The sequence below is a fragment of the Acomys minous genome (genome assembly GCF_964271855.1).
Source record: "Acomys minous genome assembly, chromosome: 13".
NCBI classification, from domain to species: Eukaryota; Metazoa; Chordata; class Mammalia; order Rodentia; family Muridae; genus Acomys; species Acomys minous.
Genome location: NC_140495.1, coordinates 1447501 through 1467761, shown reverse-complemented (window position 1 = coordinate 1467761; position 20261 = coordinate 1447501). Strand labels below are relative to the sequence as shown.

Genomic DNA, 20261 nt, shown 5'->3' with positions numbered 1-20261 from the left:
GGATGTAACTGTAATTTTGATTTGCTTTTCTCTCATGGTTGGCAGTGGGGAAGCTTATCTTTTCTAATTGAACTGTGTGTTCTGAATTATTTTCTAAACTATAACCTGTTATCTGTGCAATTTGCCCAGCTAAGCCAAAAGAAAGAGGAAGTGGAGCAGAAGAAGAGCGAATATAACCTCAAAATGAGGCAGCTGGGGCATGTGATGGACTCTGCTGCCGAGCGTCCGCAGGTACTGTCCCGAAGCACACCTCAGAGTGGTCAGCTTTTCAAACCAGGAAAGATGTCAGAGTCAGTGCTCTTCCTTTGTAATTAAAGGAAAAACTCTTCATTAGCACCCCGTCTGCTTTCTACATGGTGACTAGGAATTAAAATAATAAGCTAAATGGCCTTTGTCACCATGAGCTGGGGGGGGGGGCTTGGCATAGGCACAAACATGCACGTTTGCTCTGCTAGGTGTGGGTGTCCTGTAGTCAAGCATTTGGATGAAGTGTGGTTTTCTTTCAGAGTCCCAAAACACCACCCGATTTTCAAACTCATTTGGCAAAGCTCTTGGAAACACAAGAACAAGAGATAGAAGATGGGCGAGCCTCTAAGATGTCTCTGCAGCACCTTGTCACAAAGCTAAATGAAGACAGAGAGGTCAAAAATGCTGAGATCCTCAGGATGAAGGTACGCGCCTGTGTGCGTGTGCGTGTGCGTGTGCGTGTGCGTGTGCGTGTGTGTGTGTGTGTGTGTGAACTCTATTTTAAACGGCAGCAGCTTCCTCCTAACTCAGAAGGCCAGAGCTGTGTTGTGGCTAGAGAAATCTTCCTCCCTCCCTGGGCCCCTGAGTCTGTTGTCCCTGGAGCTCCCGGTTTCCTTCCTTCCTTTGTACAGCTTTTCAGGACATACTTATTCTACCCACTCTTTAGCATGCTTTTTCTGCCTTGTGGGGTTTATGCAATGCTTACCGTACAGTTTCCACAAGCCACATTGCCCCAGGCAGCGAAGAGGCCTGGCTTCTTCAACTTCACCTCTTAGTGCTGTCCAACTTCTGTGTGGTTGTCAGCTGGATAGCTACAGTGTGGTATCGCAACACATTTTACGTGTGTGCATGTATGTGCTAGGTGCATGTGCACATGCATGTAGATGCCAGAGGTCAACATCATGTGCATTTCTTATCACTCTCCACCTTAATTTTTAGTGAGCATTTTTAGGGAAGGTCTCAGAGCGGGCACTGTATGTCAGCCATCTTCCCAGCCCCTCAGTGTGGGTTTAGGCTTGACGTCTGTTCTTCTCCCCGATTTTGTCCTTTCCCTTGCTTTTTGTGAGGTAGAGTATCTGTATATGATGCAGTGTGTGCTCACTGTGTGAGTGGGGACACGCGTGTGCCAGAGATTGGCTGACGAAGAAACTCACAGGGATGCTCCTGCACCAGGTTCAAGTGCGCTCTGGGCTTTCAAGCTCAGGTCCTCACACACACCTGGCCAAGTGTTTTACCCACTGAGCCTTCTCCACAGCTGCCTTTCACCTTCTGAGCTAGGGCCTCCCTCCACAGCTGTACAGACAGCTTGGCTTTGGCCTGGTCCTCCTTTCCTCAGCCCCCACCCCGGCTGTAACGTGTGTGCTTCGGTTGCCTGGCATCTGTCATCGTGTCTCATGGAGGGGCTCTGCTGAGTTATGTTATATTAGCCAACTGTCTAAGACACAGAGCATGTTCACGAGTCACAAGCGTTGTGTAATCCAGTAACACCCAGTGCTGTAAGAGGAATATAAAAGCAATGCCTTTTCTTTAGGGGAGGCTGACACAGGCTCTCACTCCATCGCCCTGGCCGTCCTGGAACTCCCTATGTCGTTCAGGCTGGCCTCCACCTCACAGCTTGGCCTGCCTCTGCCTCCTGAGTGGTGGAGTCAAAGGTGTGCACCACCACACCCACGTTCAGTCACAACCTTAGAAGCCAGATAACACCCAATCTAATGCGTCTTCTGGAAGAAAAAGTTAAGACAAGTTATTTGTTGTATTCTCAGGATCAGCTGTGTGAAATGGAGACTCTGCGTCTGGAATCTCAGCAATTAAGAGAGAAAAACTGGCTCCTGCAGAGCCAGCTGGATGATGTGCAAAGGCAGAAGGACAGCGGGTGAGTCGGGCCAGCCGTCCTCCGCCTGGGCTTGTCCGCCTACGTGTCCCTGAGGGAAGAGGGTGAACGGGGGTCTGCAGACTTAGGAGAGTCCCCTGACCTGGGAAGTGCTTGGTTGGGTTTGAATTGAGTGTCGTGAGGGTGTGAGCTTTCCACACATTGGCGGATAAGACATCCACCACCTCCCAGTGGTGATGGAGCCGAGCATCTAGATGCAAATACGGGAATCAAACCACTTCCGTTTTAAACGTTTTTTTTTTTTGTTTGTTTGTTTGTTTTGCTTTGTTTTTGTTGTTGCTTGGTTTCCTTTCTTTTTTGTATTTTGTTCTGTTTTACTTTTTGAGACAATGTCTTACTACATAGCTCTGTCTGTCCTAGAATTTAATTTCTAGACCATGCTAGCCTTGAACTCACAGATCGCCAAGTGCTGGGACTAAATTCATGCCCAACTACACCTGGGTTTTTGTTTGTCTTTGTTTTTGAGTCAGGGTTTCTCTGTGTAGCCTTGGCTGTCCTGGAACTCACTCTGTAGACCAGGCTGGCCTCGAACTCATAGAGATCTGCATGCCTCTGCCTCCCGAGTGCTGGGATTAAAGGCGTATGGCACCACTGCCTGACCATTTTTGTTTCTTTGAGTAGGTAAATAAGACTCAAGAAGTCCTGCAGAAAAAGAGAGCATTTTCTACCAATTGGCTCTACTACTCAGTACAGTTCAGGGAAAGCAACCTAGGCAGGCCAAAGCATCTTCAGCATTTTGCTAAGTAAGTCTAAGACCCTGGTCTCAATATCCAGGTGCTGGTGAGTGTATCTTTCACTAGCTAGTTAAATATACAGTGTAGAATTTTTATTCCACAAGAGGATTAGCAACAGGAGAGACTGCTTATAAACCTGGTGTAATGACGTATGCCACATGTAGCCCTTCTCCAGATGGATGGGCAGGAGATCAGTAGTTCAAGGTCATCTTCAGCCACATATCAAATTGAAGGCTAGCCTGGGCTACATAAGACTGTCTCCAACAACAAAAACAAAAAACAAACAAAGAGAAGCAGAAAGAATTCTCTGGAATGGGTCCCTTACTGAATTTCACTCCCCAAATTGGGTCCACACTTTTTCAAGAGAATTACAGAAACTTGCCAGCTGTCAAGACGTGTTGAGAAGCTATCTTGAGACTGTATGAAATACCAAGGTTTGAGAGTGCTGCTGGCCACATTACTGTTTCTCTTCACGTCTTAGTGAGCACCATGGAGCTGACTAGGCTGGAGTCCAGCAGCAGCAGTTCTCGGCCTGTGGGGCGGAACCCCTCATGGGCTGCATATGTTTCCGTTATGGCTCACAATAGTAGCACAGTTATGATTATGAAGTAGCGATGAAATAATTTCATGGTTGGGGTCACCACAGCGTGAGGAGCTGTGTTAGAGGGGTACAGCATTAGGAAGGTGGAGAACTGCTGCTCTAGGCGATTCTGGTGTCTGCAGTCACAGTCTGTCCACTTGCTTTCCATGTGACCTGCGCCTTGCCAGTCTTAGGAAGAGCTACATAACTTTCCCAAGTCATTTACCAAACCACAGTTATTTCAGTTCTTTATAGGTGTGTGCAGACTATAACACAGCCTAGCTCACAGGCTGTTCATAAGTAACATTCTTTTTTTTTTTTTTTTTGGTTTGGTTTTTTGTTTTGTTTTTTCAAGACAGGGTTTCTCTGTGTAGCCTTGGCTATTCTGGACTCACTTTGTAGACCAGGCTGGCTTCGAACTCAACAGCAATCCGCCTGCCTCTGCCTCCTGAGTGCTGGGATTAAAGGTGTGCATCCCCATGCCCAGCCATAAGTAACATTATCAATGCCTAGTTGCTTTGAGTCTTTTGGTTTGGTGGTAGTGGTTGTTTGTTTTCAGACGGTCTTACTGTGTAGCCTTGGCTGGCCTAAAACTAGCTATGTAGACCAGGCTGCTCAAGCTCGGAGAGCTACATGCCTCTCCCTCCTGAGTGCTGGGATCAGAGATGTATGCCACCAAGCCTGGCTTGCCTCTTTTAATCACCATGCTGAACATGGCCACCAGGCTCTGAAATACGCAATGTCTGGGTCTTATTCTGTGTATACAGATGTTTTTCCATATGTGTGTCTGTAACAGTTGTGTGCCTGATGTCTGGGCTTGGGTCCCCTGAGCTCCAAGTGGCTGTGAGCTGCCATGTAGATACTGGGAATCAAGCCCCATCCTCTGGGGACCAGCACGTGTTTAGAACTGCTGAGCCGTCTCTCCAGTGCCACTGTCTGCATCTTTTTGTTTGTTTGTTTTTGTTTCTTTGAGATAGGTTTTCTCTGTATTGCTCTGGAAGTCTTGGAACTGGCTCTGTAGACCAGGCTGGCCTCGAACTCACAGAGATCCCACCTGCCTCTGCCTCCTGAGTGCTGGGATTAAAAGCATGCACCACCACCTCCCAGCACTGTCTGGATTTTTTTTTTAAAAATTTATTTATTCATTTATTATTTATACAATATTCTGCCCCCATGTGTGCCTACATGCCAGAAGAAGACGCCATAGCTGGTTGTGAGCCACCATGTGGTTGCTGGGAATTGAACTCAGGATCTTTGGAAACACAGACAGTGCTCTTAACCTCTGAGCCATCACAAAAAATAAACATTTTTTTTCCCTAACCTTGGCTCATTGCGCAGAGAGCACACCTTTCCTTGGCCTTGGGTGACCTTGACTGTGAGGCTCATTACCAGTTTTGAGTAGGCTACAGGTGTGGAAGAAGGAAAGAAGCTGTCCATGCTGTGTTTTACTTAATTATCTGCTGCTCACGTCAGAGATTCCCAGCAGAGCCCACATCACTCAGGCCGGTTCTCCAGCGAAGTCTTGCAGGCCCACTGAGGTTTACTTTCCTAACCCAGGCAAACTAACCAAGACGGGCCTGCCATCCAGACCCGGCCCCTTGATTTGTTGAAGGAGCATTTATTTTCTATGAAGAGCTCCATAGTGTATGTTTGGGAAGTCCCTGCTGTTTGTATCCATGTGAAGCCAGAGTGGCCATCAGAGACAGTTAGCCAGCAGGCCAGGCTCCCTCCTCCTCCAACTGCTGACAGGCCGCCTCCTGCCACCCACAGCTGATGTTCCTATAGCCATGCTTAGCTTGGTTCTGCACTGACTTTCACCTTGCTCTGACAGTGGTAAGAGTCAGTCCTGAGCGCTGGGAGGACCCTCTTCATCCCATGTGTGGCCATCAGCAGAGCTCGCTCTACTGTAGCTGTATCTAACCAGTGTTATAACCCTTGACCGCCCTTGACAGTGTTTCCCTTCCCTAATCTGTGCAGCAGTCAGAGTCATCCGGACAGCCAGCAGCTGAGGAGTGAGCTGGAAGAGGAGACTGCCAAAGAAAGACTTGCTAAAGTACGCCTGCTTTTACACAGAGGTCTTCTCTGAGCATTGCTTTTATAATTAACATTTATAGCTATTTATTTTAGAAACTATTTTGCTATTGAAATTCTTGTCTTTTCTATATGACTGCTGGTTAGCATGGTATTTACCCTCAGTACTAATATATAAGTGAGAAGTAAAAGTATGTGTCTGTCAGCCAGGCGTGCTGCTGCGCACCTGTCACCGCAGTGGCTGGGAGACTGGCGGGCACAGAACAGTTGCCATAGGTCTGTGGCCCTCGATGTGGATGGAAACCATGTGGAAGAATGCATTTCTTTGTGCTTCTGTAGGAAGTGCTAGGCTTCCACATGCAGTCAGCACCTCGCAGCAGTGCCTGTGAGCCAGCAGCCTTTGTGTAAACAAGTGGGATTGTCCAGCGGACACTGAGTTGATATTATCAGCATAGGGAATAAGGACTTGTTCATTTTACCTTCCCCCCCCCCTTTTTTTTTTATTATAGAACAAACTTATTGAAGAAGTGCTGACACTGAAAACAGAGTAAGTATGCTGTCTTACAGTTAAAATCCTTTAAAATCCTTGTAAACGCTATTATGGGGGAGTGCGTGCATGCCACGCTCAGTGTTGGAGGAGAGTGCGGCTAAGGAACTCTATTATGGGGAGTGCATACCTGCCGTGCCCAGCGTGCGAGCTCTGGGGACAAGGCAGGGCTTGGCTCTCTTTGCAGACTTGGGTCCTCAGACTTGTGCACAAGGGTTTCGCCTGCTGAGCCAGCTCGCCAAGCCTGGTTCTTTCTTTCTTAATTTCATGTATGTGCGTGTTTGCTTTGTCTGTGTGTGTGTTTGTTCACCACATGTGTGCCTGGCACCTGCAGAGGCCAGAAGAAGGCGTCAGATGCCCTGGAACTCCAGGTACGGAGATATGCACTGTCCTGTGGGTTTAAGTCTCCTCCACAGGGAAAACTGCATCATAAGATAATTTCTTTCTGTGGTATATGTGAATATAATTACTGTTTATCAAAGTCTTTTTTAATTTAAAGTTTTTTATTTATGTGCTTGTGTCTGTATATGGGTATGTGTAGTGAGAAGGAATTCAGTTTTTTTAGAAACAGAGAAATATTATAAGAATATGTTTTCGTTTTAATCCCAGGTGTGGGGATATGGAGCTGCTTTGCCTCGTGCTCTGGCAGGGGTGTGATTTTGCTAGTTGCAGATAGTTTCTGTGATTCTGTGACATTTGGAATTCTGGGTACATAAATGTTATGGTGTATAACATTGCAGGGAGGGAGTTATATATACGTTATAGCCCTGAAAGGGCTGGGTTGCTGGCTGGGTTGTGGCTTGTTAAGTAGTCGTGCACAAAGAAGAAATTAGATTTCCTGATGGTGAAGACCAACTTGACGTGCCCCAAGGAGCTCTGCACCCCTGACCAGTAAGAAGCCGTCTAACGATGCCGTCGCCCCCTCTCTGAGCCCTGACTTTACTCAGGGGTCTCGTTCCTTCCCTCTCTCCTTTTCTTCTCTCGATTCTACTGTTGGGGGGAGAAGGGAAGAAGAAAAAGGGTGGAAGAAAGAACCCATAAAGTAGCACATGCCAGTTACAGGTATGCACATGCATGCTGGTCACAGGCAGGTATGACCTGCCCTTTATGGTTGGTTGCCTCACACTGAACTGCTGAGCCATTTTTCCAGCACCAAAATTATTTTTCTTGATTCCACTTGCTCAATGGAGTTTTCATGTAAAGCCACTTCTAACAAAAGAGACACACAAAGTAACACATGGACAATCTTGAGTCCCTCATGTTGTTGTGAGCCTTTCTCCTCATGGACCCTGAGAGCAGCTTAGCTGGGGCCAGCTGACATGCAGGGTGGCAAGCCAGCACCGGCCTGCAGAACTGCAGCTCATCTGGTATGTCCTGTAGCTGTCCGTAGGGCCGCTGTTTCTTGTGGTGACTGAATCCTTGTGACGTGTGGTCTCTGAAGCATGCAGAGCTCACATTGCACCTGGGCAAACACAACAGTGTTTTGCCTGCATGTACACCTGCAGGCCAGAAAAGGGCATCAGATCTCATTATAGATGGTTGTGAGCCACCATGTGGTTGCTAGGAATTGAACTCAGGACCTCTGGAAGAGCAGCCGGTGCTCTGAGCCATCTCTCCAGCCCACAATACACTTTGTTAAATGCTGCAGGGAAGTAGATATGACTCTGCGGTAGCACAGGCAGGAACTGTGTGCCCATGCGCCGGGGCTTGGCGCTGCGCCGTTCCCCACTGTTCTGCTTGTGCACTCCTGGCCCCGTTGTGCCTGCTACAGTTCTAACAGCATCTTCGTAGGATGGTGGTGGCTGCTACTTGTAATATTTTTCCAAGGCCTTATATTGGAGCCCTGGAGCCTGGCTGGTTAGAGTTCATTATGTAGACCAGACATCCTCGGGGCTCAGAAAACTAGTGTCTGGGAAGGAGCACATCATGCTCACCGTGCTCACCGTGCTCAGCTCAGGCATCAGACGCTGCTTGAAAGTAAATGAGCTAATGCTCTTTTTTCCCCTCACATAAAGTTAAGTTTCATAAACAAAAAAACTAAGCGTCTTCATTTCCTTCTCATTGCTTTGATATAATACTGACAAAAGATCATGGTGGGGAATGGCATGGTTCAAGAGTAGGAAGCAAGGTATCATATGGCGTTTGTAGTCAGGAACTGGGGAGAAGACAGGAAATATGGCTGGGTAATAAAAACCCACGGTGCACACCTTTAGTCCCAGACTCAGAGGCAGTAAGAACTCTCTGAGTTCAAGGCTAGCCCGGGCTACATAGCCAGGGCTACATCGAGATGCCCAGTGTCAAACAAAACAAGAACAACTCAAGGCATAGACCCAGAGTGGCAAACCTCCTCCAGAAAGCCTCCGTTTCTCTAACATTCCACAACCTTCCAGATGGCTGCCAGTTAGCCGGGAGCCACGAGGCAGAGCCCTTCCCTGCACCCTCTGAGTGGGAAGCACCTCACCTAGACTGAGCGGCCTGTGCGGTTAGATCTGACTGTGTCCTCCGTTGGGCAGTCAGTGTTCCCAGTGAGGCATCTACAGAGAGCGGGTGAAGTGTTCTGCCTTTAACTAAGTGGTATAAAGGGCACAGACTCAAGTGCACACCTGAGAAGCCGACTGGGGTTTTTGTCAGGATGGAAGTCTTGGCCTGACAAAGCATTCCCAGCCGATGCCCAGCTCGCTTGCTCTCTACCAGGATTTGCATGGCGCTCAGGGCCTGGGCCATGTCAGGAGGATGTTCTACCACCAGGTCCACCGGGTTCTAGCTCATCTTCTGTGGCCGTCTCTGCAGGAGCCTGAAGATGAGTGATGCTTCCGAATCAAAACTCCGAACTTAGGAAGAAAGAGCCTAGTTTAGGTCCTGTTTTCTATTTCTTTGAAATACCACTAAGCGATGCTTCTTCTTCCAGGCTAGAGGAAGTCCTGCGAGCACTTCACAGCAAGGAGAAGGTCTGCCTCAGGATGAGTGAGGAAGTTGAGCGGACCAGAGCTCTGGAGTCTAGAGCATTTCAGGAAAAGGAGCAACTGCGGTCAAAATTGGAAGAAATGTATGAAGAGAGAGAGAAAAATATCCAGGTGTGTTGAGCTACCATGCTATGTACAATACTTGAATAGGTGGAATTAGCAAAGACCACATCTCTGGTTCAGTCTCTCCAGTGTGCAGAAATGATGCCCACAAAGGCTGCTCACCTCAGCTGGTGCTCCTGGAAGGAGATAAATAATGTGAGCTTCCCCCTTGGGTTGACAGGAGATGGAAATGTTGAGAAAGCAACTGGAGTACCTTGCTGAGGAAAATGGAAAACTGGTAGGTCATCAAAACCTGCACCAGAAGATTCAGTACGTGGTGCGCCTGAAGAAGGAAAACGTGAGGCTTGCCGAGGTAACGGAAACTGTTCTAAGTAAATGGGATTTTAAAGTGATTATTTTAGTAAAATAAATTGGTCGTTGCTACTTTAGTTTTTTGAGACAGGGTCACACTCTGAAATCCAGTCTGAAATAGAGCTCATTGCAGTCCTCCTATCTCAGCCTTCCCAGGGCTGGGATTATATTCTCATAGATGTCAGATTTCTATCCAGTGTTTACAAATTAAACATTGTAACTTTGAGTTTGTACTTAGTGAATTAAGTCAAGAAAATAGCTTCCCCTATAGCAATTAGAAACTTAATTTCCTTTTTTTTTACATTCCAGGAGACAGAAAAGTTGCGTGCTGAAAATGTATTTTTGAAAGAAAAGAAAAAGAACGAATGCTAAAGACCCCAGCCTGATTGGGTGATGTTTCTGTGCACCGTGTAAGGTTGTCTTTGTATTGTTCTGATGCTGATTTCCAAACCAGCAGAGGGCTGAGTACAGGCTGGAACTTCGGATTGTCCTTTGGCTGCGTCATATTTTGTAAACACTCCCTCCAACACCTTCTGGTTGGTTTCCTAAAGAGCTAAATGGCCCATGGCTGAGGCAGGGGACTTCAGGGCAGAGATAGGAACTATGGAGAAGATTCAGGGCTGAGGAGGGGACTGAGAGAGGAGAAGCCCCGAGCCCCAGGCAGAATGGAGATTAGGAGAGATGGTTAAATTAGCAGTAAGAGCTTGTTGGGAACAAGCGGAAGCTAAGGCCAGGCTTATCTAAGTAATGAAAAGTCTCTGTCATTATTTGGGAACTGCTGTACACACACACACACACACACACACACACACACACACACACACACACACAGTCCTATTTTACGAGCCAGCTCCTTACACATGATTTGTTTAGGCTGATTCATTAACAGTGAGATTGTATTCGTCCATGAAGTGGTGCTAAACTAAAAGACCTTAGTTATGAATCATGGTGCGCAGTAATCCTAAGTATTTGGTGGACAGTCTGCAGGCAACCTCAGCAGACTGTTAAGTGGAAACTGCATTGCACTTGTAAACTCTGGAAGACCCTTAAAAGCCTGTGGCTGAGGTCCTTTCCTCCTCAGATTCACCTTTGATAAACTAGAGGTGAATTCGATGGCTGATTTTGTAGCAAACTTGTTATATAGGTTTGTTTGTTTGTCTGTCTGTTTGTTTATAACTATTGTCATGTCACAAGCAGTTTCTACATGTCCAATTTTTCAAATAAAATATTTTAAAAGCCAATTTAAAAATTATGTGGGGGATGTGTGAAGAGAATTTAATCTTGCCTTAGCCTTGGGATGCGGCCGCACTGAGACGTCGTCTCTACAAACTGATAAACATCTGAGATAGACTCAGAGGAGGAAGTGTCAGCCCAAGACAAAAGACAGGGGCCAGCGACTCTGACTCTGGCTGGAGTAGTGTATTGCAGACCAACCATCGATGGGAGGGGGGAGCCAGAGAGAGGACGGCCTGGAGAGTTGGAGGATCCGTGACTGCGGCGGCCGCTTCTGTCGGATAGACGGTCTGCACACGTCCTGAGAATTAGGCCAGGGGAACTGCCCCGGGGACCTGATACCCAGAAGGTGTCATTCGTGTTCTTCTTAATCTCCTGTCCCTCCTATTTAGGGTAGTTGGGTTGTAAGGGAGGTGCGTGCCTTTAAGACATTCCTCATGAAGTAGAATCGTTAAGGAGTGGAGCCAACAGCGTGCACGTGCGCCACATGTGTGACTAGTATCCTTGGGGGTCAGAAGAGGCATCAGATCTCCTACAGCTAGAGTTAATGATGGTCGTGAGCCTCCACGTGGCGCTGGGAACCAACCCAGACCCTCTGCAAGAACAAGCCCTCTTATCTTTGACTAACTCCAGCCCTGGTTTTGAGGGGTTTTTCAGCAGCAGCATTGGGTGTCGTGTAATTCAGGCTTGCCTTGAGCTCACTGTGAAGGCAAAGATGCCCTTGAGTTCTCATTGTCCTGTCTCTACCTAGGACTGCAGGTGGACACCGTCACACCCAGCTAGTCCTCCACAGTCCCAGGATGGCAGGTGGACACCGTCACACCCGGTTAGTCCTCACAGTGCCGGGACAGCAGGTGGACACCGTCACACCCGGTTAGTCCTCACAGTGCCGGGACGGCAGGTGGACACCGTCACACCCGGTTAGTCCTCACAGTGCCGGGACTGCAGGTGGACACCGTCACACCCAGCTAGTCCTCACAGTCCCGGGACGGCAGGTGGACACCGTCACACCCGGTTAGTCCTCACAGTCCCGGGACGGCAGGTGGACACCGTCACACCCGGCTAGTCCTCACAGTCCCGGGACTGCAGGTGGACACCGTCACACCCGGTTAGTCAGGTTTTGACATGGGAACTCATAACCTAAGTCAGCCCTCTAGCTTGGCCTTGGTTTGGTTTAAGTCACTAGTTTTGGAAGTCACATAGGTAGACAATGCACTATACAGTAGTTTCCCACTACTGCTCACACATGTACGAATATTTGTCTACCTTACTCTGCCAAATCATGAGCATTTCTGCCAACAGCACTGTACTGCTCTGGAGCAGAATCTCTGACAGAAGTAACTTAGGCTTGTTTTCACTTTGCCTAACTTATAATCTCTTCACTACCAAAGTGAGAAGTACAATTAGTACTCTGCATCTCAGTCTCCTGACCTGAACAGTGGAAAGGTTTATACCCCATAGGAGATCTATGCTTTTTATTTAAAATTTACTTTTATGTATTATGTGTATCTGTGTTCAGGTATAAGTACATTAGTGCAAGTGCCTGTGGAGGCCAGAAAACAATACTAGCTCTCGGGCCGTGTGTGCTGGCGCATGCCTTTAATTCCAGCATTTGGGAGGCAGAGGCAGGTAGATCCCTGTGAGTTCGAGGCCAGCCTGGTCTACAAAGTGAGTCCAGGACAGCCAGGGCTACACAGAGAAACCCTGTCTTGAAAAACAACAACAACTAATAATAATAATAATAACAACAACAACAACAATAACAGAAGATCTGGAGCCATGAGGTCCAGGGGAGCTGTGAGAAGGTTGTGAGCTGCCTAAATTGGCAGCTACGAACCAAACTCTGATCCTCTGAAAGAGCAGTTAGTGACCTTAACTGCTAAGCAGTTGGTCCAGCCTCAGGCATCCATCCATTTATTTCAGCCACAGAACCATCTGCATGAGCAGCAAGGAGGCATGTAAGCATGTCCGTGAAAAATTCTTGACTAGAGAAGTGTTTCATCAAAGTCCCATACAGAAAAAGGATTTGTATTTTATATATTTACAAAACAAGCCTCACTATGTAGCCCCGGCAGCTCTAGAACTCAGAGATCCCCTTGCCTCTGCCTCGTGGTGCCCCCACCACTGCCCCTGGCCCATTTTATACACCGGAAGCACTTTGCTTTTAAAGGAAATGTACCTCCGCACACACTGCCATGGGCTGAACTCAGGATTTCCCGTATGTTATTAGGGAAGCCTGACGCTGTGTCGCCGGTCCTCCTTTAAAACAACATCTTTTTTAGATGGTCTTAAAAGGCCCTTGGCTAGCCTAGTACTCGCAGGGTTACTGGCCTCAGCCTCAGGAGTGCGGGGTCACAGGTGCATGCCACCCTGCCTAGCTGCCCAGCCCTTTTCCGTGAGACACAGTCTCCATAAATTGCCTAGGGTGACCATTAGCTGGCGATCATCTTGCCTCCGCGTCCTGAGGATCTGGAATTACGCTGGATGACTCTTTTTAGGTTTTATTATTATTATTATTAGTAGTAGTAGTAGTAGTAGTAGTAGTAGTAGTAGTAGTACTATTATTATTATTAGTAGTAGTAGTAGTAGTAGTAGTAGTAGTAGTAGTAGTAGTAGTAGTAGTAGTAGTAGTAGTAGTAGTAGTAGTAGTAGTAGTAGTACTATTATTAGTATTAGTATTACTATTACTATTACTACTTCACGTGAACTTAGACATGATTGTGGTTCTGATGGTCCCAGCAGAATGATTAACAAACGAGTTGGTTTTGTGTTTTGTTTTCTTTTCTTAGCACTTTTCCCAAGCAATGTTCGGTCTCAAGCAGCCGGTCTCCGGACCCATCATCTCCTTTATCCTCCAGGAGGGAGCAAGTTAGGCAGCCAGAGCCTCTGTCAGGTGCAGACCGGCTTCCGGGAGTGCAGAGCGGAGTGACGGACCAACCTGCCTTCTCAGGGTCACTCCCGCCGCACTTCCGCTGTGAGGCGAACTCCCGCCTCCCTAGGTTCACGTCAGCAGCAGATTCGCCACGCGCCGCGGGTCCCTCGGCAGCAGATTCGCCACGTTCGCACGGCCTTCCCCGGCTCCGCCCCGACCTGCTCATGGCGCGGCGCGGCGCGCGTGGCGGGCGGGCGCGGCGGGCCTCATGGCGTCGGCGGCCGCCTACCCCGACTCTCCGCGGGAGCTCCCCGCTCGCCTGCAGGCCGGCGCCATGCGACGCCGCTTCTGGGGCGTGCTCGACTGCCTGTGCGCCGGCGTGTTCGGGGCGCTGGCCGCCGCCGCCGCCAAGCTGGCCTTCGGCAGCCAGGTGCGGAGGGCGGGGACGGGGAGGGGACCCGGCGGGGGCGGCACTGCCCCTGTGCCCCGGCCTAAGGTGAGGTGACACAGCTGGCTGGCCTTGGCAGGAGCTCTGACGGTGGCCACCCTGTCGTCTGACCATAGCTTCTGACCTGTGAGCGGGGCGGCTCGATGGCTTAGATCCCTTAGCGCCAAGCTCGGAGAAGCTCACGTCCCTTCCGGTGTTCGTCTGTGCAGAGGTGGCCCAGGGTGAACGGAAGCAGTCTAGGCCGGTGAAAGTGATTCTTAGTCTTTTTCCGGGCCCGCTGTGTCAAGCGGGCTGCCCTTGGCCCTTACGGTGCCTTTTTAAATAAAGTCATCCCTCGGCAAAACACTACTCAGCTACAAGAAATTTGAGGTCTACCTGGAAGAAAACCCTACCCCCGCCCGCTCGCAGGTCGTGCCCGTGCTGGCTGTAGCAACAGTGGCCATTTCTCCTGCAGGTGAATATTGGCTTATGTGTCTTAGGCGTCATTGCCATGGCGAGCACCAATTCTCTGATGTGGACCTTCTTCAGCCGGGGGCTCAGTTTCTCTATGTCTTCAGCCATTGCATCTGTCACAGTGACTTTTTCAAACATACTCAGCTCGGTGAGTAGTAGCCTGGTGACCTTGTTCTTAGGGTTCTGGGTGAGTGGCCCTGGGGAACCTCCTGCTTTTCCCAGGCGCTAGAAAGGACAGGAAGTAGGTTGGTTGGGCTGGCTGCAGTCGAGGGGCAGCTAAACATGGAAAACTCGGGAATGATGCCTGAGTATCACACTGGGCTAACACCAGCGTTGCATCTGAAGTCCCTTGGCGTGTGTCATAGGCCTGGGAACCCTAACATTAGCTATGGGACTTAGGGGTGAAGTGAACCCAGTCAGCCCTGAAAGAGGAGCGAGATGGCCTAGCTTGGGTTTACGACTACTGGGTACTAGCTGTGTTCTAGCCCTACCTGCTGGCCTCTGTTGGGCCTTGGTGCTGCTCACTTGGGGCGGGGGTGGGGGCCCTGACTTCCACGCAGGAGACAGAGGTACTTGTATTGATCTGACGAAGCTGATAGCTGAACGTGAATCACCAGGCTCTGGTTTCTGGCCCCCTCAGAAAGAAGTGAGCCTCCAAGGAATGGTGGAACTACCAGGGTAGGCCAAGTCCCTTACAGCTGTCTCTCCCACAGGCCATCTTAGGCTACGTGCTGTACGGAGAGTGCCAAGAGGTCTTGTGGTGGGGCGGAGTGTTCCTCATCCTCTGTGGGCTCACCCTGATCCACAGGACGTTTCCTCCCACCTGGAAGGCAAGCAAGCAGCAGTGACACCAGTTGGTTGTATAGACCGACTGTAAAGATGACCGTGACGCCCAGGTGTGGGTTGGCAAGTAGGACTGCTTCCCGGGGCGGTCTGGGAGTGCAGCCTTTGACTGTCAGCCACAGGAAGATGCCCAGACCAGCCGCTGGCCACCGACCACCTCACAGCCTGGAAGGTTAAAGCATTAGCTCTTGTAAGAGGAAGATGACCACCACAACATGAAGCCCAAGTCCTTCAGTGCTGGTATAGTGCTTTGATCCTTGTGTGCCAGAGCTACCTCAGTGAGCCCTGGAAGACTCCGTGACCCGAGGGCTGCTCAGCAACACGGCAAGTACTGGAAAACACAAGTTGTGAGTGTAGTCCTGCTACCTGACCAGGCCTTTCACATACCCCAGAATCATCAGCTGGCAGGGCTTCCTGAAAAAAACAATATCAATAAAACATGTAATGTGTCAGGTAGTCTGTCCTGCCTATGAATCCACAGCAAAAGAAGAAAACTTGGGCTAATAAATACTTGCTACCATCTATGGAATCTTAATTCTTTCCACCATGGGGGTAAGGGCATACAGCCAGGTAGCCGAGGTCTCACAGTAGGGTAGTGGATTAGTGAGTGCTCACAGATTGTGTGCCCCTGCCCTATCATCACCTCTGCCCGTGGTTCCTTCCTAAGACAGGACCCAGCAAATAGAGATTTTTTTCCTCCCTTACTCATCTGTGTAGGTGACCAGTTCTTCTGTTATTGAGACCTGGCCTCCCTTGCCACTCCAACAGGAGCGTCTCTGTTGGCATCTCTCTGTTCCCACATACCAGAGTCCCCAGCAGACCACTAGTGTAGAAAGGTTTGCAAGTCCAAAAGCTCCAATGCCGGGTGTGGTGGCGCACACCTTTAATCCTAGCACTCCGGAGGCAGAGGCAGGCGGATCGCTGTGAGTTCGAGGCCAGCCTGGACTACAAAGCGAGTCTAGGACAGCCAAGGCTACACAGAGAAACCCTGTCTCGAAAAACCAAAAAAAAAAAATAAATAAATAAATAAAAAGTCCAAAAGCTCCAGTTCTGGTGTGTGCTTGCTTTCTCTGCCTTGGGCTCCCTTCACTTTGCCCCGCCCCTGGCAACAATCCCTGCTCCTAGTTCCAAAATCCATTAAACTCCCATGGGAGCCAAGGCAAAATTGTGGTTCACAGAGAGCTAGGTGCTTGGCACACCCTCCTGACTAGCCCATGAGGAAGATGCTCTGTAGTGCACATTTTGGCTTCGTAAAAATCCCAGTTAGGTGATGTGAATACCTTTTTTTATTTAATCCCAGGTGTGGGATATGCAGCTGCTTCAGATTGTCCACAACAACTAACTGTGATGTGTCACGTGCTCTAGGAGGGGTGAGATTTTTGCCAGCTGCAGATAGTTTACACCTGGAATTCTGGGGACTTAAGAGGCTATAATGTGAGAACCCCCAAGAGGGCTTGGGATGGCAGAGCAAGAAACCAGCTGACGGGGATTAAAGAGCAGGTGGGACTTTTGAGTTGAGGGTTTTAAGGCAGCGTGTAGAAGTAGAAGGGGCTTTGGGGCTTTCAGCTCTTGGGCTTTACTACTGGAATTTTAGCTTCAGCTCTTATGATTTTAGCTCGTTGGCTTTTAGCTCTCCAGCTCTTGAGCCCCTTAGCTCCTTGGCCGTTGGCTTTCAGGCTTTGAGCTAGGAAGCCTTTGCCTTGGGTTTTTTGTTGTTGTTTTTGTTTTGTTTTGTTTTGTTTTACCTTTTCCTCTTGGGCTGTCAGCTGAGGCCTCCTCCATTGGGATGTGAGCTGAGCAGGAAGGCCAGCTGGTGCTTTCTCTGCCCCTCTGAGCTAGCAGGTTTTTCCCCACAACATCCAGCTCCTGAGTCTTTATTGGTAAAATAGAATGATTGGGATTTTCAGTTAAAACTGCAGTGGCCCTTGTGGCAGGACAAAAAGTTATCAGCATTTGGTCAGCCACAGAGCAACTGGAGAAATCCATGACTCATCTACAAGGCTAGCTGAAGTAGTGCTGCAGAACGGAAGAGGCTATTATTTTACCACAGGGAGGTTTATGTGTAGCCCTAGGAAAGGAATGTTGTTTCTATGTTGAGTAAAGGAATCCGTGGCCCTTGTTAGGAAAAGGTTACAAGAAGGAAAGACAGAACAACTCCCAGCTGGTACGAATCCCTGTTTAACTGTTCCCTGGCATACTGCATTCACCTCAGCCCTCACTGGGCCTGTTACCCACTACTGCTCGCTCTCACTCGGGGCCCATGCCTTACCAACGCTTTGGTTAGATTTGTCAGGGAACTCATCTCTACAGTGCAATTAATGATTTTGAGACAACAATGTCAACCCATAAGTATATCTCAATGATTCGAGATGGAACATTTCTTAAGGGGGGTAATGAGAGGACCCTAAGAGACCCCGGGAGACCATCCAGAGACCCCAGACTGTTTGACTAGCCTGACTCCATGACTAGGCCTGAGTTTATGTTTCTCAGGGTTCAGAAAAACAGTTCCTAAATAAGGCACACATGGACAGACAGGTCAGGTTGACTGAAAACTATGTGTATATTACTTTATGGCCTTGTTAGGCCCTGAAAAGAGCACAGCTGGGCTCCAACTAATCAAATTAATGAGTAGAAGCCAAACCTCCCGACTCAACAAAATCCCCAGGAACTAGGAAAAGTCCCCAAACCAATAGTCAAACCTGAATCCCCTGTGTTGTACTCTGACTCACTTCTAACCAATCCATTTAAAGGTTGCTACAAAACCTCCCCATCATTTATAAATTTAGCCTGTGTGCTCACTTCCGTGGTTGCCATTTTGAAAAGCATGGTGATCCCTGCTTGCTGGAATTTCTGCAGAATAAGCGCTCTTTGCTTTTGCATACTGCCTGAGTCTGGGGTCTTCATTCATTGATTCTCGGGCCCTTACAAATGAGCACTAGGAAAACTGTCAGCCCAGTCTGCCTTTCTCTGAGCCTCGTTCTTTATGTTCCTCACTGTCTTCCCTCTCACATGAGCACATGAAGCCCAGAGAGACCCAGTGGTAAAGAAAGTGTTCCACACTGTGACAAGTCTCAAAACACTGTTGTCAGTAGCCTCTTCCTCGTCTATGAAGGCTTCATGTTCCATGTAGTAGTGTGTTCTGATCCTGTCATTCCACCAGTGAGGAGGAAGAACACTGTTCAAGACCCCCATGGCCTGTGCTCCTCTGCGGGCCAGGCACCAAAAGGAGAGACGGCTTGGCAGTTAAGAACACTTGCTGTTTTTGGGAAGGACGCGGGTTCGATTTCTCACCCGCACATGGTGGCTCACAACCATCTGTAACCTCAGTTCTAGCACATGTGACGCCCCCTTCTGCCCTCTCCTAGAACCAAACGCACACATGGCACTCAGTGCACACCATTACACACATAAGTTAAAAATAAATAACAAGCATTGAAGGTTGCTGTTAGGGTCTCTAGGAAAGCCATGACGCACGTCAGAAGTCCACGTCGGCCGAGGCACTGTCCTCAGGAGGCTCTGCCTCCACCCAGACACCTGCTGGATGCATGTGCGCGATAGCAGCTAGTTCACAGATGAGGAGAACCACAGTCAGGGTATTCTCCACAGGGGAAGGAACCATTGTCTGGAAAGCAGAAAGGTCTGCCTCTGGGATCACCTGAGAATTTATATCTTTGTTGCAGAGAGTGGTTCTCTTGCACAATAAACTACAAGACAATATTCATCTTCTGATGTGCGTCCCTGATCATGGCTTGAGTTTTGTTTGCTTCAGAGCTGGAGAGTTGACGTCAGGCTCTATGGCCTGTGGCCTTAATAGGGCAGTTACCGTTTTCTGTTCTTGCTTTTTATTTACTTTTACTTTTAAAGGCTGCAACTCAGCAATTTTTAGTACAACCACGAGATTTTCAACCATTATTAATTGCAGAACATTTCTCACTACTCAAAGTCATCCCAATCAGCAGTTGCTCTCTGCCCCTCCCCCGCAGTCCCTGCCATCACAAAGGCTCTGCTGCTATCCACTTGCTTATTCTACACATTTTATATAATTTTTTTAATGGTCTTTAGTATCTGGTCTCTCTCTCTCTCTCTCTCTCTCTCTCTCTCTCTCTCTCTCTCTCTCTCTCAAACATAGCATGTTTTAATACTTTGTTCCTGTCTATGGCTCAGTTCCATCCTGTCTTGCAGGTTGGCCATTTTGTGTGTGCATTGAGATCATGTGTTAGGTTTTTCTTCCCACTTTGGGGCTATTATAATATGGGTGAAAATATTCATATTCAAGATGTTTTCTGGAAATACGATGTCAACTCCATTGGGTATATACCTAGAAATTGATTTACTAGGACACATAATAATCCATTTGAACCTGGTCTTTTCGCGTTACTGTTATTTTTGAGGCAGATCCCTATATGCAGGCCTTGCTAGCTTGGAACTTAGCTATATGGACATGGGTGGCCCCTGACTGCTCACAGAGATCTGCCTTGTGAGTGCTGGGATTCCTGTTCAACTCTTTGAGGAGCTAACTACACTACGATATGGCAGCCACACCGTTTACTTGTGTAGTCCGGCCATCCAAGTACGAGTGTCCCAATTACCCACTTCCTTGGCAACACTATTATTATCCATCCTTTTCAGTTTTCATGTTAATTGTACATTAATTATGACATTTTCGCACATATGAAACACTCTGATCATACTCAACCCCCCTGTGTTCATCTTTTATAACCATCGTTTTCTCTTTTCCAGTAGTTGTGATAAGATACTCTGACAAAGTCAACTTGGAGAAGGGTTGATTCTGGCTGTCTGCTCAAGGACGCCGCCTGCCCGCCACTCAAGAGTGGAAGCAGTTGGCACTTTGCACCCACAACTAGGAAGAGGAGAGTGAGGGGTGTTTGCTGCTGCACAGCTCCTTTCCTGAGGTTCCAGCCAGGGAGTGGGACCAGCGGCAGCAGAACCATTCCCCTGCAGGCATTCGCAGAGGGTTAGCTCCCTGCTCATTCGAGAGCCTGTGA

At 48.6% G+C, this 20261-nt stretch overlaps 3 protein-coding genes across 5 annotated transcripts in view; all 3 read left to right on the top strand.

Moving 5' to 3' along the window:
- Nucleotides 1–10647, top strand: part of KIF15 (kinesin family member 15) — a 71414-nt gene extending 60767 nt beyond the window's left edge. The window contains exons 28-35 of the mRNA XM_084754776.1: nt 130–231; nt 507–671; nt 2010–2119; nt 5429–5504; nt 5992–6029; nt 8938–9103; nt 9276–9407; nt 9716–10647. Of these exons, the coding sequence (XP_084610902.1) occupies nt 130–231; nt 507–671; nt 2010–2119; nt 5429–5504; nt 5992–6029; nt 8938–9103; nt 9276–9407; nt 9716–9778 (852 nt within the window). The 3' untranslated portion in view covers nt 9779–10647. The remainder of the gene's footprint in view (nt 1–129; nt 232–506; nt 672–2009; nt 2120–5428; nt 5505–5991; nt 6030–8937; nt 9104–9275; nt 9408–9715) is intronic.
- A 2718-nt stretch (nt 10648–13365) lies between these two features.
- Nucleotides 13366–15775, top strand: TMEM42 (transmembrane protein 42). 2 transcript variants are annotated; one of them, XM_084754796.1, is made up of 3 exons: nt 13366–14007; nt 14414–14560; nt 15126–15775. In XM_084754796.1, the coding sequence occupies exons 1-3, from the start codon at nt 13780–13782 to the stop codon at nt 15258–15260; spliced, it is 510 nt and encodes a 169-aa protein (XP_084610922.1). In that variant the 5' UTR covers nt 13366–13779; the 3' UTR covers nt 15261–15775. The 2 variants fall into 2 exon arrangements, with proteins under 2 accessions (XP_084610922.1, XP_084610923.1); XM_084754797.1 differs by having other exon boundaries at nt 13404–13941.
- Nucleotides 15776–15916: 141 nt separating this feature from the next.
- TGM4 (transglutaminase 4) overlaps nt 15917–20261 on the top strand; it is a 46214-nt gene continuing 41869 nt past the window's right edge. For both annotated transcript variants that reach the window (XM_084754781.1, XM_084754780.1), the window contains exon 1: nt 15917–20261. This exon is cut by the window's right edge and continues 72 nt beyond it. The gene's annotated coding sequence lies outside the window, so the exon portion shown is untranslated.